Source organism: Manacus candei, unplaced genomic scaffold (assembly GCF_025592945.1).
Source record: "Manacus candei isolate 608988 ecotype Guabito, Panama unplaced genomic scaffold, ASM2559294v1 h1tg000018l, whole genome shotgun sequence".
In the NCBI taxonomy this organism is placed as follows: domain Eukaryota; kingdom Metazoa; phylum Chordata; class Aves; order Passeriformes; family Pipridae; genus Manacus; species Manacus candei.
The window spans coordinates 22,549,652-22,568,450 of NW_026138066.1; the positions used below are offsets into that span (position 1 = coordinate 22,549,652).

Below are 18,799 nucleotides of genomic sequence, written 5' to 3' on the forward strand. Positions count from 1 at the left end.
ATCCTACGAGAAACCATGACCTATTTAATGCAAGATCTGTTAAAATAATGCTTCAGACATGCATCAAAATTTCACTTGTGGGCCGCTGGTGGAGGCATTCTGCAGTTATGGAGGGGCAGGAACCCACAGATTAGGGAATGTTCTGAAAAATTAATCTTCTGTTACATCAAAGAGGAATTGGAACCTATCATTATTTCTGAAAGGGAATGGTATAATGAGTTACTTTTCTAATTATGCTGCTACTATCTATAAGTAGTTTTGTTGCTTCTATATATAGTAGATTTTGGTTTTTTATAGTATAAACAAAATACTCGAGACAACCAAAAATTATATATGCAGAGGGAAACAGCAGCTTATGCAATAATGGGTGACATTAGATAATTACAGCTGTTCAGACAAATTTAGTATCTAGATTATGTCTAATGATCATGCTTGAGATTGGAGTAGTGACAAAAATACCAACTCCCAGGCTTTATTCTGTTGTTTGTTCTTTTTATGTGTAAAATAATTTGTCCCAGAACTTTTAGATAAATGTGATTTGATAGGGTATTTTCTAATCTAAAGGTCCTATACAGAAAGTGCACGAGGAAATATTTATTTCCTATATCTGGATACTCTAGACAATACCTGATGGTTTCTGCTTCTGTCTCTTTAGGCTAGCTTTATTCATGAAGATATTGAAAGTGCAATCAGTGACAGCAAAAGTGGGAAGCAAAAGAAGAGACTTGAAACACTGAGGTAAAAACCTAACTTCTTGACAGCGTATAGAATCAAATAGTGTGACAGCATTCAGAAGCTCTCCAGGTTTGCCTGCTGTATTTTGGGGTTTTTTTGTTTTGTTTTGGTTTTTTTTTTAGACTTAATAATATAATTCCAAAGCCCTATGTAGAGGTCTTGTTTTAATAATTTTCTCATGTTCTCTCAATTTATAGTGTCACTCTTACCTTTCCCAATTCCTCCTTAGTGATGGGAACAGCTGAGATCAAGATCACTTGCCAGAGGATGGCATTGCATGTCTCAGTTCTGCATATGGATCAAGTAGTTCAGAATTTAAATTAAAAACATAAATGCCCCATAACTCCAAGTAAATAAGATTATGCTAAAAGGTTTTGGGATCTGAAAATGTTGAAGCAGCAATTGAAGATTGAATAATTTTCCTGCCTGCCTGTTTAATGATGCTGAAGACTTCTTGTTTCCCTGGTAGCAAAAGCTTCTTTGCCAGTTGGAAAATGTGGGGGAAAGAATCTTTTGGGTTCAGAGAAGATTAACACAGAAATGAGAGGTAGCAAACAGAGGCATAAAAACAAGGGCAGAAATATATTATATATTGAATGGTGATGATAGTAGTTGGAATGTTAGTATGTAGCTGCATTCTGATAGTATCTCTCAATATTACTTACTTTTGTTTTCAGATAGAGAAGTCTCTGCTGGACAAAAATCATTAAATAAAATTGCCACCATTATGTGAATGAGTTTATAACAGTTTTGGCTATCTGCTAAATTCTGATATGCCACTTATGAAATTTTCCTGGAGTAAGGGACACTGCTATAAAAACAAAGCAAAACCCGAACTATGTCTAGCTTTATTTGCATTTTTAAAATCAGATAAGCAGACTTGACTCTTTGTGGGACCGTAGCAAACAGTTACAAGCACGAAGAGGCAATCCAGAGGGATTCAAACACGCTGGATGTGCTGGGAAACTAATGAGGTTCAATTGGGAGAAGAATGTGGGTCAGTACATCTGTTGGGACAAATAATCCGAGGTATCAGTCTCCGAGGGCTGCGAGGCCAAGAGGTCATGCGTGTGTGGCAGCTTAGTGCTGGTTACTCCCTGTCATGTCCTGTGCCTGCTGGCACTGGGTCACAGAGAGGGACCCTCCTGCCTGACATGACATTGTCCAGTTCCTGCAAGGTTATTAACAAGTGAAAGGACACTGGAGGAAGGAAAGGCAAAGGAAATACTTTGTTGTTGTTCACTGTGGAAAGGCCAAGCAGCATCTGACATTTTATGGTGGCCTTGTTGAATGCCGTGAATGAGATGGGATTATAAAGAGATGAATTTAAGGTGAAGATCTTGCTTTTAAACAGAGGTGTGGAAAAGGGAGATGGGGGTCTGTATGACAGGAGCTGTTGGGATTTTGTTGTCTCTCGGTATCAAGCTGCAGAATGGCTTCAAAGATTCCTCTTTGTGGTATTTAAAATGACAGTAAGAACTGGAAAAGTGGAAAATTGCATGGAAAGTGGAAACATTGATACATTTGTATCAAGGCAGGATGAATAGGTTGCTGTTACAAAAAAGAAAATCATCCAGTAGAGTGGTGTTTGGTGGTAGAGTTTTAAGAAAAAAGGTGGTTGACGACTGGTCAGATTTAGGGACTAAATACTTGTGATGGCTGAAAGGCAACTTCTAATCTTCTAATTTTCCTTCCCACAAAAGGCAAGTCCAGGCAGTATGACTGCATATTGGGGTAAAAATGACACCTCCTTAACACAAGCCACTGAGTTTAGCCATGTAATCTGGCAGGTCTCATCATGTCCTTTGTCACTGCTGGGGGTTTCTCAGGTGGCAAAAGTTTGCTAACCCCATCATGGAGTGGGTTTCCTTCTGTGTTTAGTGTATTTACACATTGTAGGGCTTACTTGGCAGGTCTGCAGTAGATGATGTAGGGAACCAAACAGGTGTTCCAGGTAGAGGCCCTGAGGCAGTGACTCAGCCAGAGGCCTCTGAGGTAATGCAGGAATCCACTAAAAGACCTTGGGCAGCCCGGGAAGGAGAGAAAAGAAGCTGCTAATTCCTGTGAAGGAATACCTGTCTTGGGTACCTGCACTTAAAGATAAAAATAAGATAGAGAAAACTGTTTTAGGCTAACACCACTTATAGAATATATACCGGTATATATTTAGCAATAGTAGTGTGTTGTTAAAAGGTTTGAAAGAAGTGTGTAAACTTAAAAGATGTGTGTAACAGTATAAAAAGTAGATGCCTGTGTGCCTTCTTTTCTGTACCTTAGAAATCAATTCGCTAAGTGTGATAAAAGTATGTTCATGTAAACATTGGAGGCCTTTTCCCGCCATTTATCCGGGGACGATGAGGACGAAGAATAAAACCTCAAACTTACAAAGCAGTCAGATTGTCTTTCTTAACAACTAAAAAACATCCAAAAAAGTGCCAGACTGCGTTAAGACAGATTTTTAGGCGTCGGCAAGAAGAGGTCCTTGCGAAGGTCTTCTCTGATTAAGCACTAGAGAAACAGAACGTTTTTCCTTCAAGTGTCACTCGCGGGCTCTCTCCTCTCCCTCTAGAATGATCTCCAAAGCTGACAGTGCCATCCCTCCTCCGCCACGGGCACCGGCCCCGGTGCCGCCGGGGACCATCACCCAGGTGGACGTGAGGAGCCGCGTGGCAGCGTGGTCGGCGTGGGCTGCTGAGCAGGGCGACTGTGAGTATGGGGTGGCAAACAGCTGTTCTGGGCACTGCGTTTTTGTGGTGCCCGGTGAGAACAAGAATAATTTAGAAAGATCCTCTTTCATAAAGATCACTGTAACCAGGTACAGAAAATGGCTGTACAAGGTCAGCCCTCTGCCCTCGCTGAGAGCAGATATGATTATTCTCTCAGACTGGTTTGAGATGCCCCGAGCCACTGTCCCCTGATCTGGGGAATGAGATCTGACTGTCATAATCTGACTTGTCATTTGCTTTCATTTATCTGTTTTCTGAATGTCTGTTCAGAGCTGCTTTTATTTGTGCTTAGCTGGGTGAGAGTGAGGGCTACTGATTTTAACCTGGGCTTCTTTATGAACATGGTAGCATTCACAGAAAACAGTACTTTTGGAACCTATCGTTATTTCTGAAAGGGAATGGTATAATGAGTTACTTTTCTAATTATGCTGCTACTACCTATAGTAGTTTTGTTGTTTCTATATATAGTAGATTTTGGTTTTTTATAGTATAAGCAAAATACTTGAGACAACCAAAAATTATATATGCAGAGGGAAAAAGCAGCTTATGCAATAATTAGATGTTAACTTTCATAACATCTAATGATACTCTCTTCAGTAATAGGGAGAGCGTAGGCCACATATTTTGGACAATTAAAGACTATAATCAGGGATTAAAAGGTGACTTGAGCATTATTTATTTATGGCACATATATCTTTGCACCATATCATTTAGCCTGTGTGGCTAAACTGGTTCTTTTTATTTTTTTTAAAGTTATTTTTTAAAGCCTTACCCAAGAAACGCTGTAGCGTTCCTAATCGGTTTGGATTGGTTTTGTTTGGTGGTTGTTGGTGGGTTTTTTATATCTCTAAGGGAAACATATTTTGATCAGATTTGTTTGAAAAAGTTCTTCAGAAAGAGTAAAGTTTCTTCTCTAAAACAGACTGATAAGGTTAAGGTGAGGTCACGTGGTTTGTTTGTTTGTGTTCTTTTAATAATAGATACTAATTCTACTACTGTAGAATTAGAAGATCTTGAAGTCTTTATTATTTTTGGTTTATTAAATTATATCTGTATCACTTAACAAAGTTCACAACTATGCAAAGAAAACAACTGAAAATGTTCAGAGCAAACTGAAGTGTTAAGAATTATTTAATCTATGTATCTACAGTATTACATCTATCTTGGGTAATGGCTAACCTGTTCTTCTGCTTGACTTCTCACCTCAGAAAGGTTTCATTAGTTTGTTAAGTGTCATGCCAGACCAGTTGTGGATCTGAGTTCCTGCACTTCCTTTTATTCTACTCATGCAGATCTTTTCTAAAATGCATTTACTGAAATCCCACCTGTTCACAAACACAGTGCAACACTTACTGTAACTTAAAAATGCAAAACTTACAATTTCTCAAAACATTCACCCTTGTTATTTTTAAACAAAAGTCACTGACTCTGTCCATTGTTATTTGTGAGTACTGGTTCTATCACATCATAACCTCCCATTTCAATGTTACCAGAACTGACACTCCTTTTTGCTAATTGCCTTTTAGATCAAAATTGTCTCCAAAGTCATGGCTGCACTCTTTCTTGCTTACTTCTGCTGGAGAAGCTTTCAGCATATTTTGCAAAATAGAGTGATTCCTAATTATGTTGTATTTATAACCTACCACTTTGTGCTGAATTTTTTTGATTTTTAGCTTCTGTGATTTCCTTCATTTATGCAGTTAAATTGACTGAAAGCACAGACTTAGCTTCTTTGTGAGACTTATCAGGATCAGGCATTAGGGTACAGGACTTTCAGTTATGTGGAGTCCTTGCAAAGTTAATGATACAAACAGTTTTGTCCATCTTTTCTCATAGTTCTATGGTTTAAAGCACAAGCTATATAGAAAATGTTATGTACTAATATACTAATTCCACATATATGGATGTTTTATTCTCTTCTTCCCTCTATTGCAGTTGAAAAACACAGACAGTACCATGAACAGGAAGAAACAGCAGAGATGATGGCAGCCAGGATTGACAGAGATGTTGTAAGTGGGAAACTACAAATGATGTTGCTTAATGTTTGTTAAATTTTGCAGCTCTTCTTTGTGAGAAGACTTTTTCCCCATAGTAAATTCAGTTCTGGAGAAAAGCTTTCCAGGCAGCCTCTGCTTGTGTGGTAGATCTAAAAATGAACAGGTGGTAGTTCCTTTTTCTTAATTTTGTTCTTTAAACAGAAAAAAAAAAGTGTAGGGGAATGACAACACATTGAATGTGATCTAAAGTTTTCTGCTGTAAAGAGCTGGAAATACAAATTGTGATTTTTTTTTACAGTAGACCAGTTTTAGCAAACTATATAAGGAGTAAAAAATTCCATCAGTTTAGTGGGACTTGGATATGTGTAATATCTGGAAAATAAACATGATCATTTCTGGAGACAGGTGGACCACGTTTATTTCTAAGCTAAAATTTTCTTGCCTATAAGCAACAACACTGGGTGTGTGTGAGATCAAATATTGTCCCATTTGTCAGTTGTAACTTTCTACTTTTCCACTCTCAGCAACATTCAGAGGGTCTTGAGAAAAGCATGTTGGGACCTGCTGAATTGTTGCCAGTGTGTTTTCCCCAGAGTCTCATTCTCGTCCACTTGCTCTTTGAAATCAATTCTTCACAGAGTACTTCTCTACAAATAGCTTAATTTGTAGGGAACTTCACCAAATAGCTTAACACTTAGTACTAAAGGACATTATGCAGTTATACCCTTTAGGAAAATACTGTCCATTCAAATAATTAGGATTTTTTTTCATGTGCTGTGAGAGAGAATGTAATGTGTGAACAAATTCTGTAATTGCAATCTGAACTTAATAATTTTGTTGATCATATTTTAAAAATGTCCAGTGACCTTAGGTTTTAAAAAAAGTAAGATTCTAAATGCTTTACAGGTATGTAAAGTTAAGAACACAATGAATCTAAATATGGAATGTTCTAGCATGAAATTTGTTCCAAGGAAGCTGTTGGGGTGTGTGAGGTCTGGATGTTTCAATTTCTGGAGTATTTCTGCTATATATTCTGTAGAGAAACTGTTGCTTTTCTTCCACAGCAAATTCTGAACCATATTTTGGATGACATAGAGTATTTTGTTACCAAACTTCAAAAAGCTGCTGAAGCATTTGCTGAACTTTCAAAGAGGAAGAAAACTAAGAAAAGTAAAAAGAAAGGACCTGGAGGTAGGAGTTCTCACTGCAGGCAATTCAGTTTCTCTAAGGATCACTGAAGTAGCCAGCAAATGTGTCTTTGTGTTGCTTTTTTATCAGTGTGGTAATTTTTTTTAACTTTGAGCACCTAAATTCCTGTGGAGTATATTCTTAGAGGGAAACATATAAAAACCACTTGCTTGAAGGCAGTGGGAAGTGACTAAATAGAGATGTGACCACAGAATATGCTCCCTGCTCTGCTTCTGTATTTAGAAAATTCTGTAAGTTGGTAAATTTATAATGTATGTATATGTTTACTGTATCTGAAATATTGATAGAAGTTATATACATATAAATGGATATATAAAAATCTCATTTTGTTCACCAGAGGGAGTTCTCACTCTCCGTGCAAAACCACCACCTCCAGATGAATTTGTTGATTGCTTCCAAAAATTCAAGCATGGCTTCAATCTTCTGGTAGGTGACTGCCCATGGATATGTTGGTGTGTGACATGCAATAAGGTTTTTCCTGGGACAACTAAGTATAACCTGATCTTTGTTTTCCCTGCCACTACAGATTAATTTGGGTGTCAGTTTTGCTGCATTTTCTTATGGCTTATTCCACTAGTTTGGAGGGAAAAACTCAAATTGTGGTGAAAGATGAAGAGGAAAAGGAAGAATCAGTAACATGATGAATTTGCTTTGCAGTTATTTTTAGGTTTTCTCGGAGGTTTCTACTATTCCAGAGGGTCTGAATGCTTGTGGTTGATGCACCTGAGGGAGCTGCAGAAGGTTATTTTGTCTTTGGGAGTGCATTAATAAAGTTTTCTGCCTAACCTTCCTGTTGTCTTGACCATGTAGAGGTCACATGTAGAGGCTCACCATGTAGAGCTGTGCAGAGGTGGTCACACCATCCAGGGAATTGTGAGCCTGAGTCTGCACTGTCTTGGCCTCCACTGCTCTTTCAGGAGGAGCAACCCCACAAGGAATGCTGATATACCTGGAAATGTAATCTTGTTTGGTCCTTGGCTGGCACACAGGGAGATAGCTCAGCTGAGACTTGACTGGTCTTGGACTTTCACCTTTTCCCTCTCCATCCAAGGCTGATCTGAGGCAAGACCAGGGCTGGCCACCTGTGGCCTGGGTTAGCCTTTGAGCTTTGGGGTGCTGCTCATCAAGTTCCCCACACTAGATGAGCATGTTTCTTTTTCAGCACTGTTGGGTTTCTTCTTTTCCTGGTTCTTTTAAAGCCTTTTACTTAGGAAATTTGAGTTTGAATCATAAAAGAATTTCTAGGAACATCTGTTGGGATCACAGCTCTGTTGTGTGTTTGCCAGCATCACCAGCTGTGGCCTTAATTTGCTTTTATTCATCTGTGCCCATCAGACTCTCTGTGCTTGTTGCCATCATTACCACAGGGCCTTCTGGGCTCAGAACGTTCCATCCAACAAATTGCTGCTGCTTTGTAGGTTCTCAGTAAGCAGAGATGCTAATTCAACAGCCTTCCCTGGCATCTCCTCTCAAGTGGGAATCTCCTATTCAAGGGAGGCAGCAAGTGGGACACCTTCAAAGCATTTACTGTCAGATACTGACTGTTCCTTCCAATTGCTGGGGAGGCTGTGCCAGTGGGGAAAACTGGGCTTGTATTCACTGAGCCAAACCAGCTTTTTTCTTCCTCCTAGGGAATGAATTCTGATTGCTAGGCTCTAAGAGATATTTAGAAATGTTAAGAATGTCTGTTTTTTAAAAAAACTCCTTTACTTTATCAAGTTCTGTGATTTTGACCTTAAACGGTTGCTGTTTAGAAGGGGGATAGATGCCTTGGAACATGCTTGTCCTCATCACTAGTGCTTGTAGTGTCCTTTTTTTTCCATTCTTCTGCCTTCTGCATTTAGATTCATTTTTTACCCAAGAACAGTCCGTGCATCCTTGAAATCTTTATCTTCTGTGCAGGAGGAAAGCAGCTCTTGTTTTGGTGCTCAGCAACATCTAGGACCTGGTTTCTAATGTTGCCCTTGAAGAGTTGTGCTGTAACAGTGCTTTACTTCAGCATCATTGCAGGAGCCACAAAAGCCTCACTTGCACAAAAGTTTCAGTTCCTGGCACTTCATGACAGACATGGAGAACTGTATAAAATGCAGAATTTTGTTTAAGAATAAAAGGAGTAGCTAGAAGAATTTAATCTTTGCCAGTAGAATGGAAACTGTTTTAAAACCCCATGCTGGAAGTTTCTAGAAAATGCCTACCATCTGTCAAAAAACTATACTGGGAGTAAGTTGTAATGACTGAAGAACAGTGTATAGGAAGTTATTGGAAGTAAAAACACATCCTCCTCCTTCCCTCATTTGGAGGGACATGCTGGAAGGCTAGATGTAAAAGCAGGACAAGGCTAGCCAAAAGCAGTTTGAGGAACAGATGGCAAGATGCAATAAAAGCTACTATAACTTTTTAAAGCACATTCAGGCATGCTTCTTATCTCTGGAGCCTACAAGGCCAGTGGGTGATATGTAAATAAAAGAAATCCTCCAGGAAGCTATATCAGTGACTTTTAGTATTTCTTCTGAATTTTTTATATATAATATCATTATTGTTTTTTATGTGCATGTTTACTTGCAAAAGCTTTGATATTATGTTTTTTTTGAAAACCATTTTTTATTGGTGGGGCACAAGAGATTATCAGTTTCAAATTGAACGACTGGTAGTGGCTTAAAGGACAGCAAATCTAAATAGCAAATTAAAGGCAGATGGATAGAAACCCCATTTGAATGGGCACCATTCATCCATCTATTAAAAAACTAAGTCAGCAAACCACACAGTGTGTTATCTCACCTCCTTCAAACTGCCTTTCTACTAGAGAAGTGGTGAAGGTAATGCTGATAATCTTTAAAGTCATTCCAAGGATCTGAGGCAACCAGATATCTCTGAGATACCTGCACACGGGGTGCAGTTTGTAGGAATGTGTGTTAACGTGAGGAAGAAGCAAACATGCATCTTGCAGAAAACCAAAATAATGTCTTCAGATCCACCTCTTCTTTGATCTTGTTTCTTTGGTTTTCCAAAACATATCCAGCAAGGTTGCACAGTTCCTAAAGAAGGTACTGTGAGGTTGAATGTAGCTTCTTAGATACTTGCTTAGTGAAATAGAAAACAAAATATAGGGCCAAAATATCAGTTCTTGAAGTGTAGTAAATTAACAGTGAAGTCCCAGACATGCCTCTGCAGAGGCCATGGCTGTCCCACATATTTACAGGTGTTCTGGCAAATGGGGAGCAAAGTCTACAAATGTAGAAATATCTCATAATATCAGATAAAGGGATAGATGAAATTCAGTATTGATTATATGATAGTCATGGACAGGTGAGGAAAAATCTCATATATAGAACAAATCAGGACAAAATGTTGATGTAATAGAGATTCCTGGCAGAAAGTCATCTGTGTTTAATGGAATCAACCAAGAAAATGTTGAAAAACATCAGGGGAAAAAAGATAACAGAAAATTAACAAATAAAGAGCATCACTATGCCAACATGTTCCCTGGCCTTATTTTGTTGCCAGTATAGCAAAATTGAAGAAGATGCAGGGAGGACAAGAATGCTCAAAGGAATTAGTTTAGCTTGGAAAAGTCCAAACTGGGGAAGAACATAATAAATCTGTAAATGGTTATGAGCATCGCTGGAAAACACGAGGGCAGAAGGGCAGCTCAGTTTTTATTTGGAAAAGAACTTACAGAATACTAATGAGAGTAAGAGGTGTCAAATTTCCAAAGGAGATGCTGCCTCACAAAGCATGTAATTGGGCCGTTTAACTTCTTGTTTTGCACAATAGGTGCTACAATATAGGTGGATTCAAAAACAATTGGATGAATGAGCACTTACTTACACTTCAGACAAAACACTTGGTTTAGGACCTGCGACCTGACCAGGGATGGCCATTATTATGTAAACTATTTATTGTCATAACAGTTAAATGTTTCTTTAAAATATATAATTTGTTCCATTCCTTCAGGCTAAGTTGAAGTTCCATATCCAGAATCCCAGTGCAGCTGATCTGGTTCATTTTCTCTTTACCCCACTACAAATGGTAAGCTTTTACAATTTTCTCAGTGTTTTCCTTCAAAACTCGTGTATTTATATGTATTTATATTCAAGGAGCATATCTCAGTATGAGGTTCTCTTTAGGAAATAATGTATATCCTTTTCTGCATTTATGTCCATCTATTAAATATATTTATTTAAATATCTTCAGCTTTGTGTTATGCTTTGCTATTATAATTTTTAATTAACAATAATAAAATGGAGATGTTCTGCATGAGGAAGGAGGAGAGTTGAAAGCGTGTCTGTTTAACTGAATTATGTGTGGCTTTGATCAGTAAAGCAAAAATAACGTTGCCAAAAGTGGGTCTAAATAAAAAATGGTTGGTGACCAGAACAGCAGCTCTTCAGCAATAAATAGTTTAGTTAATCTGCAGGACATTCAGACACATTGGCAACACTGTAGGCACCATGTATTCACAGTAACTTGTGTACTCACAGTATGTATGTTGTTTGTATTCTTTTAATCCTTGGATTTAGGTGGTACAGACAACAGGAGGTCCAGAGCTTGCTGGTACAGTACTCAGCCCCCTCTTAACAAAAGATACCATAGACTTCCTTCGATACACTGTCACCAGTGAGGAGGGACAGTTATGGATGTCCTTGGGTGACACGTGGACCAAAGCCAGGTGAGGAAAAGTCTTTGCATGTTTTAGAGAAGATCTCTAAAATCGAGTTTACTGACATGCTCTTAACCAGGTTATTAACCCCCCCCAGTAAATTCAGTATTACTTTGTAAGGCTTTGGACTCTTCAGAACTGCTCTTTAAAGTTTTTAGAAAGGAACTTTCTAAAGTTTAGCTTCACTGGGATTTGGGATCTCAGGGAGAGAGATAATGCAGACAGATTTTTTTTTTGTCTGTGATCCAGAATCTCTTGACATAACCTTTTGCAGTCATTTTTTTTCTAAAGTGTCCCTTGCATGTGTCCCGTTGTTTTTCACCATTATTTTTCCAATGCATCCATCTGGACTTCATTAAAAACCAGTTTGAAGAAGCTGCAATAAAAAGATGACAAAATATTAAAGAATAGGATACAGATGTCTATTTTCAATTTCCAATAATTATTAAAAGTTAAAAATTTGCAATATCTTTACTTCTTTTTAAAAGCATCTTAATGCTATAAACATATTTATAGTTTTAAAACATTATTTATTGACTGAACTGTGCTACATGGGTGTATGTTGCATTTAATGGATGTACTAATATGAGGCTTAGCTGAAAGTTAACTTCTGTATGCATGTGTTGTTTTTGAGGTAAGTATATAGTTTGAAATTAGGTGAACTGAACATGCAAAAGAAAAATCTTAAATTATCAAAGTACATTTTGACTCTGTAATCTGTGATAGATAAGTACATTTGATGATGATGAAGTATGCTATCACTTGGGCTGGAAATGCATCATGTGTTTTGTGTTTATTCATCCTTGCTCTTAGATTTCAAATTGGAACATAAATGTCTACCAGATGGATTTCTTTATTTTTTTAATTAATTACTGGTTGATTAAAAACTGCAGAGTGTTTTGCTGGTAAGAAAAGCTGCATGGAGAGCCCCACAGCATGGAGTGAGAAAAATTATCAGAGCAGGGAGAGGGACACACAGGTCTTTCCCTTGGTCTCACTCTGCTGCAGGATCAAGAATGTCCAAATTTGTCCTTTGGGCCTATTGTTTTACCTGCTACTACAAAATGAGCTGGAGACAGGAAGAGCAGCTCCTTGTGGTTGCCAAAGAGCTTATCCCAGCAAAATGCTTGCCTTTACCTGCCTCAAGCTCTGCAGGCTCCATAGCAGGCTGGGGGGGACTGGCAGTGGAAATTGCCTCATGGCATTGGAGCCCCATGCAGGGAAAATGAATCACTGGGTAAAATAATGAGCTCCTTGTCTTGGGAACTACCCTCATCCATTCATTTAAGTCCATCCTGAAAAAAGGTTAATGGAAAGAGAAATAGCTCGGTTGGGTAGTGAAGAATGAAGCACTTAGAATGTAGTTGGTTGACCTGTGCAGATTAGAATTGATGCTCTGATTGATCTCAGTATCTAGAAGTACACTGGGTTGGAGTGTAGTAGGAGAGGTGAATGATACCACTTGAGGGTTACTGACCTAGCTCAGGTCTGCTAACAGGCCAGGAATTGCTGACTGCTCATGTGACTGGAAGCATTTGTCCCTTAATTTTGAGCAGTGTCAGCAATGAGCCTGTTAAAAGACTGTAATGTACATTCCCATCCCTGCTTCCACCGTGAAGACAAATTAATGTATGTTGCAGGATGGAGTGTTATGTGTAGTGCAAAGGCAGAGCATGAAAGCATTCATTTAGGTGTTTTATATTACAACACAGAATGCTAATGGGACTCTGAAAAGTAGTGCAGTATTTTATAAAGATCAAGCTGGACTGTAAAACAGCAAATGTGATGATAGCTCTTGTGTCTTGGAGCATGTAGAGTTGGGTGGGTTTTTTTGTCAGTAACAGCTATCTAACTTTTTGGTTTAGGTGTAGCTAGGCCCCCTAAAGCTTCCATGCTTCATACCTGCTTTCAGGAGTTCTTACAAAGCCAGTTGTTTCTTTGAAGTCTTTCATCTGGTGCTTTCACACAAACAGAGCATAGCAATATTTTTCCCCATCTCACTGTTAAAACAAATCCTAGATTTGTTTTGATTGATTCTTCTGATCCCCATCCTTTGTTACAAGACAGAAGTTTGTTGTATTTTAGCATTGACATGTCCTTAATGGCAGGAGCAATTTCTTTCTGCAGGGCGCTGCAGGGAGGGCAGTTGTGGTAAATAAATGTTTCCTGCTGATTTTCTGTGTTCTAGCACAATTCTGCCTCTGCTGTAATCCCAGCCTCTCCGCTGTGCTAATAAAAATTCTAAAGCATTTCAATTTTCAGTAACTTCTTTAATCAGTATTTGTATGGCCCTTGATACAGATCTCTGATTTACTTTTCATGCAGAGCCGATTGGCCCAAAGACCATTTTATTCCACCTTATGTCCCCCGTTTCCGAAATGGTTGGGAGCCTCCTTTGCTGAACTTCATGGGAGCTCCAAAGGAGCAAGAACTCAATCATTTGGCTGAGTCTGTGGCAAACGTTGCAGAGCAACAGCGAAAGCAAGAGATGAAAAGGATGTCCACTGAGGTAGGTCACTTGGGACAGTGCTCTGTACATTAGCTGACAGCAACATCAACTGCTTCCTTCATAAGGAGGAAGTATTCCTTCATAAGTATTCTGTGATACTGTTGGAGTAACTGTTCTCTGGCATCTGCTGCATCAGTGCCAGCTCTTTACACTCACATTAAAGTTGTGTGAAACTCGACACCTGTTCAGCCACCAAAAACACTGTTAGGAAAAATTTAAGGCTTTTACCTGCTGCTCTCCTTGAACTTGGGAGGACAGTCCAAGCCCCTAAGGTTCAATTTGATTTGGGGCCTCTTCTATCAGATCCCATTGATTTTGATCATGTTTACTTCAGGCAGTATTTGAACCAAAGTGCTCTCAAATGTGCTCCACATGCACAGGCACGCAGACTAAAGGAAATAAACCCCCCTTTTTTGTGGAATTTTGGACTTAAGCTGCTTCTTCATAAATGTGGAATAGAATATTCCTTTCATTAATCTCTTAACACTTGCTTGCAATACAGTGAAAGCATTCAGAGGTGCTGTTCAGGTAATACATACAAGCAATACCTGCCCTACTGTAATTTAGGCCTACTTCTGAAAAATAACTGCTGACTAGGACAATTATTGTACAAAACTTTTTCCCAACCTTTTTTTTTTTTTTTTCAAAGGAATGTGGTTAATTTAGCAAAAGTTAGCTTGTTCTGTTTAGAGAATGGAAGAATGCACCACCATCTAAAGCCTTCAGAGAAACTAGAGAGCTTTTACTGACCAACTTTATAGCCAACCCCTTTGTTTCTAAACCAAGATTCTATCCCTACTTTTTCCAGTAGAGCTGATCAGAAAATGAACTTTGATTTTTGGGAAAATTTTAAGGCTATGTGTGGATTTTCTTGCTTTTTAATTAACAAAAAAGGCCATTGTCTTTTTAAACTTATAAAAATTTTCATTTTGGGAGATTTTTTTTTTTTTTTTAGGAAAACATAAGATTTAGTTTAAATTTTTTATTTATTTTTCTATGCTGATCTCAGTCCAACAAGGTCCCCTGGTAGCAGCTGTAACATTGAAGTGCACCTAAGAATTTTCTAGATTCACCCTATAGTTTTTGTCTGTCTTCCTCCAGCATACTTGGAGTACATCTTACCACAACAATGCTGGATTTTATCTTAATTTTTACCTATATATGGTTTTATCTGCTAGTAAAAATGTTGCATTTAGAAGAATATTGAGGGGAATGATTATTGGCTGTTATAGGATGGTGTTTTCTTGCAGAGCCCAGCAAAAGTTTATCAAAACTGCCCAGTCACAGTAAAACTTTATTTTCATGAAAATCTCAGTCAAAAAAAAAGGTCTACTAAGCTATAGAGACAAACAAATTTGGTAAAAAGTCTGCCAAGCAAAGGAGGATAACATGGTACATATCTGATTACTTAAAACACTATTTGGCTTTATGCCTAACAAGATATACAAGAAGAAATGTGCCAAAAACTGAGTTACTGCCGGTGCTTCACTTTGAGCAAAAAAAGCATTTAGTAAAATTAATGGGTACAACAATGTGAAATGTAGTGTTGCCATTGCTGTTACCCCCTTCCCCAGTCACCTCCCCAGAAAATCTCATGGAACATTTTTTCATTGTTCCCTGCTGCTCTACATTTCCATGCAGATTTTTGTTTATATTGTGCTCCTTCTAAATAACAACAACAACAACAATAATAACAGCAGTATTGAAACTTTTTCAGTAGTACTGAAAAAAGAATTCTGATGATTCTAAGAATTTAATTGATACATATAATAACCTAAACCAAATTCGAACAGGGAGAATATATTGAGGTATTTTAGTTGCTTGGGTTTCAGGGAGTAGATGTCACTCTTTTTCATGGTGGTGGGGTTGGTTGCATTGGTAGTTGTTTATGCCAAGTTAGTCTCTTAACCTTCAAGAGACACACGCACACATATATATATGTCTATATATATATATATTTCCCAGTTCATTGAAGCTATTTGTGTGCCTGGCTCCTGGGATGTCAAGCTTTAGTTTCATGGCTGTCACTGCTTCCTGCAAGGTCTTGGTCAATTGATTTAACCTTGGTACCTTGGCTCCCTGTGCCCATGTCTCCTCAGCACATCCCTAGGGGAAAGAGCACACAGAGCTGCTTAATAGCTGTGAAATGCTGTAGGTACTCAGCTGGAAAAAGCTGCATAAGTGCAAAATTCCATTTGTCTGCAGCAAAAAGACCACCCTGGAGTGGGTGATACCAGAATAATTATTCTTCCTTAAGTCTGCAGTAACAGCTTGTTTGATGAAGAGTAATGATGGAAAAGTAAGATGAGAATTTAAGTGTTTGACTCGTGCCACCAATTGGCCTCGTGTCTCAGTGTGGCATTGATCTCCTGAGGACCACAGCTGCCTGTGGAGAGCTGTGCTGTGCTGGGGGTGGAAAAGGGGGTGCGTGGTGCCATCCCCCCTGATGGGCAGGGGCTGCTCTGGCACCTGGAAAAGCACATTGAGGGTTCCCACTCAGGAGAATCTATCTTTGCCTTTCCATTCCTGAATCTTAAGATCTAGCCACACATGCAGCTCCCACTGGAGGGATTTCAAAGTGGAGTCAGTTCAGCAGTGAGGACTTCAAATGGTGGTGGAACAACCACCAGAGAGTCCAGTGAGGCTAAGGCCATGCAAATAATTTGTGTGTGAAGTAAAATGAACTCCTGCTTCCTGGATGTCTTGTGATGTAAGCTATAAACTAGATGACACCTTGGATTTTTTTTCAAAGAGGTCTTAATAATACAGTTTTAAAGAATATTCTGTGGTGTGACGAGTTGGTTTGGTTTTAATTTCTTTTCCTAAACCCTGCACAAGTGTCTCTGAGTGCCAGGTCAGATACCTGGAGGTAGATTTTTCTGTAGCCACCCAGACAGAGATGAAAAAACCAAAACCAAATAACAACCCACAAGAAAACAAAACATAAAAACCCACCAACAAATGAGGCTCAGAGATTTGGCAATTGCTCTTGAGTCTCAGCCATTCTAACTTGGGCAACTGGATGGTGGTATAAGGAAAAGATACAGAACGAGCAATTTCAATATTATAATATCCAGAAATTAACTGTTTAGCTTCTTTTTGTTTGGGGGAATGGTGATTAAAATATTTCTTACTTAGCAGCCGAGCATCACTGCTGGATTTAAAGTGGGGTCCTTTAAAAAGAATTTCCTAAAGCCTTGAATCTTCTTATATATGTCCTTGTGATAAATTGTAATGTTTTTTCTTAACTAAATTCCTTAATTACACCAACAGCACACTCCCTTTTGCATTTCTGCATTGACTATAGTCGTGTTCAGTGAGAGAGGGACATAAACGAGCTTTATATTATGATCTTGTAATAGAGTGATAATTTTACTTGTGAAGCTTTATCTCTTAGACATACTGTTGGCTAACCAGAGGTTTCTGGCTTCAAGTGTACACCCAGAACAAAAACTCAAAGCAGTTTTGCAGTGCAGTTTATTTTAAAGCTGTTCAGCCATTGTCTGTAAGTTGTGTTGCTGTAGTGACATCCGAGATGGATGCAGGACCTTGCCCTGCAGAACTGTTTTTCTAAAGAATATCCACTGCAATATTAATGCAGTGGGATGACACAGGATAGAAATTCTTTTCTTCTTATCCTTTTGATCTCTGTGCTTATGTATTTGAAACGCAGAAGTTATTAACTTTTCATAGCAGAACCACGGGCACCTGAGGATGCGGGAATGCTGACAGGGACCCCGGGGGTGCAGGATTAAGTGAGTGGGCAGCGCCGCTGATGACACTAATCCGCTTTGTGGCTTTGTTTCTTTTTTGTCTTCCAGCCTCCCGGTGTTCCCGACTACCCTCCGTCGGATGGGTATGCATTCAGTAACACAGTTTACAAAAGAGGGCCTCTGCTGGACCAGGGGGCGGCTGTTGCTGCCTTTAAGCAAACTGTTAGCCGACATGTAGATAGGTAACACTGACTCAACGGGTTCGTGGTGCTGTGGAAAACTGTCCCGACTTTATTGCTCTTGGGGTGGTGGTGTCTGTAATTACCTCTGGTTCTGTCTGCAGCGGTTCATTATTTCTTTTCAGGGAGTGATTCTGGTTAGCAATGTGTGTTCTGCCTTTGCTGCTTCTCTAAGGTGCACCATTAAGATTCTTTTAGTATGATTTCTACGAAACTACCCTGTTTATCTATGATGTTAAATTGATGCTGCTGTCAAAAATGATATAGTGGAATTCCAACCCAATTTTAATTCAGTTTTGCTTCATGTTTTTAAATATACTCTTTGCTCTTTTCAGAACTACAGAGAATGACAAGTCCACTCTGAGATTCACCTGTCCTTGTTTTGATTGATTGTTTGATTTGCTTAGCTGCTCACTTAGTGCTCCATAGTCTCCTGCTTTTTGTTTTCTGGGCTGGTGTATAAGTACCCATTTTCAGAACAGTGGCTCTTTGTTTCTTCCATTCTTTTTCGAATGTTACAGAAAATGCCCTGAAATGTTTGCACAGCAACCAGTGCCTTTTTGCACATCCTCCCCCCTTCATTTTAGCCTAAAACTGAATAACTTGACAAGATCAAGTGCAGTGATCCTTGGCCTTGTCTGTGGGGAGAATTTCTACCAGCACAAGCTGTGGAAGTAGATCAGTAAAGAACTATTGGAATTGCTCCCCCATGCCAAACCATACTCCATATAAACCATATGAACAGTATTGTGGCTTATGTACTGTGGAAGATGTTTAAGCTAAGTTTTTAGGATCAGATTGCTGATCATTAGCTATTGTGATGAAAACCCTTGCATAATTCCTAGTTTTATTTCTACTTTTTAGCAGTGTGCTAAAAGATCCCGTTATCAATCTGCATGCATCAAATTCCCATGTGGTGTGCAGGTTGAAGACTCAATTCTTTTCCTGAACTTTGGACTTACTCTTTATAACAACAACAGCAGAGTAGTCATCTCTTAATTGTTTCTTCAG

General features: G+C 38.8%; 1 protein-coding gene across 8 annotated transcripts in view; it reads left to right on the forward strand.

Annotated features, from left to right (window-relative positions):
• Positions 1-18,799, forward strand: part of EPS8 (epidermal growth factor receptor pathway substrate 8) — a 143,081-nt gene that overhangs the window by 101,143 nt on the left and 23,139 nt on the right. For 7 of the 8 annotated variants that reach the window (XM_051784436.1, XM_051784438.1, XM_051784439.1 and 4 more), the window contains 9 exons: positions 656-738; positions 3,305-3,441; positions 5,397-5,470; positions 6,523-6,649; positions 7,005-7,093; positions 10,622-10,696; positions 11,188-11,336; positions 13,653-13,836; positions 17,658-17,791. In XM_051784436.1, coding sequence (XP_051640396.1) covers positions 656-738; positions 3,305-3,441; positions 5,397-5,470; positions 6,523-6,649; positions 7,005-7,093; positions 10,622-10,696; positions 11,188-11,336; positions 13,653-13,836; positions 17,658-17,791 — 1,052 coding nt within the window. The remainder of the gene's footprint in view (positions 1-655; positions 739-3,304; positions 3,442-5,396; positions 5,471-6,522; positions 6,650-7,004; positions 7,094-10,621; positions 10,697-11,187; positions 11,337-13,652; positions 13,837-17,657; positions 17,792-18,799) is intronic. The other variant, XM_051784441.1, reaches the window with a different exon arrangement.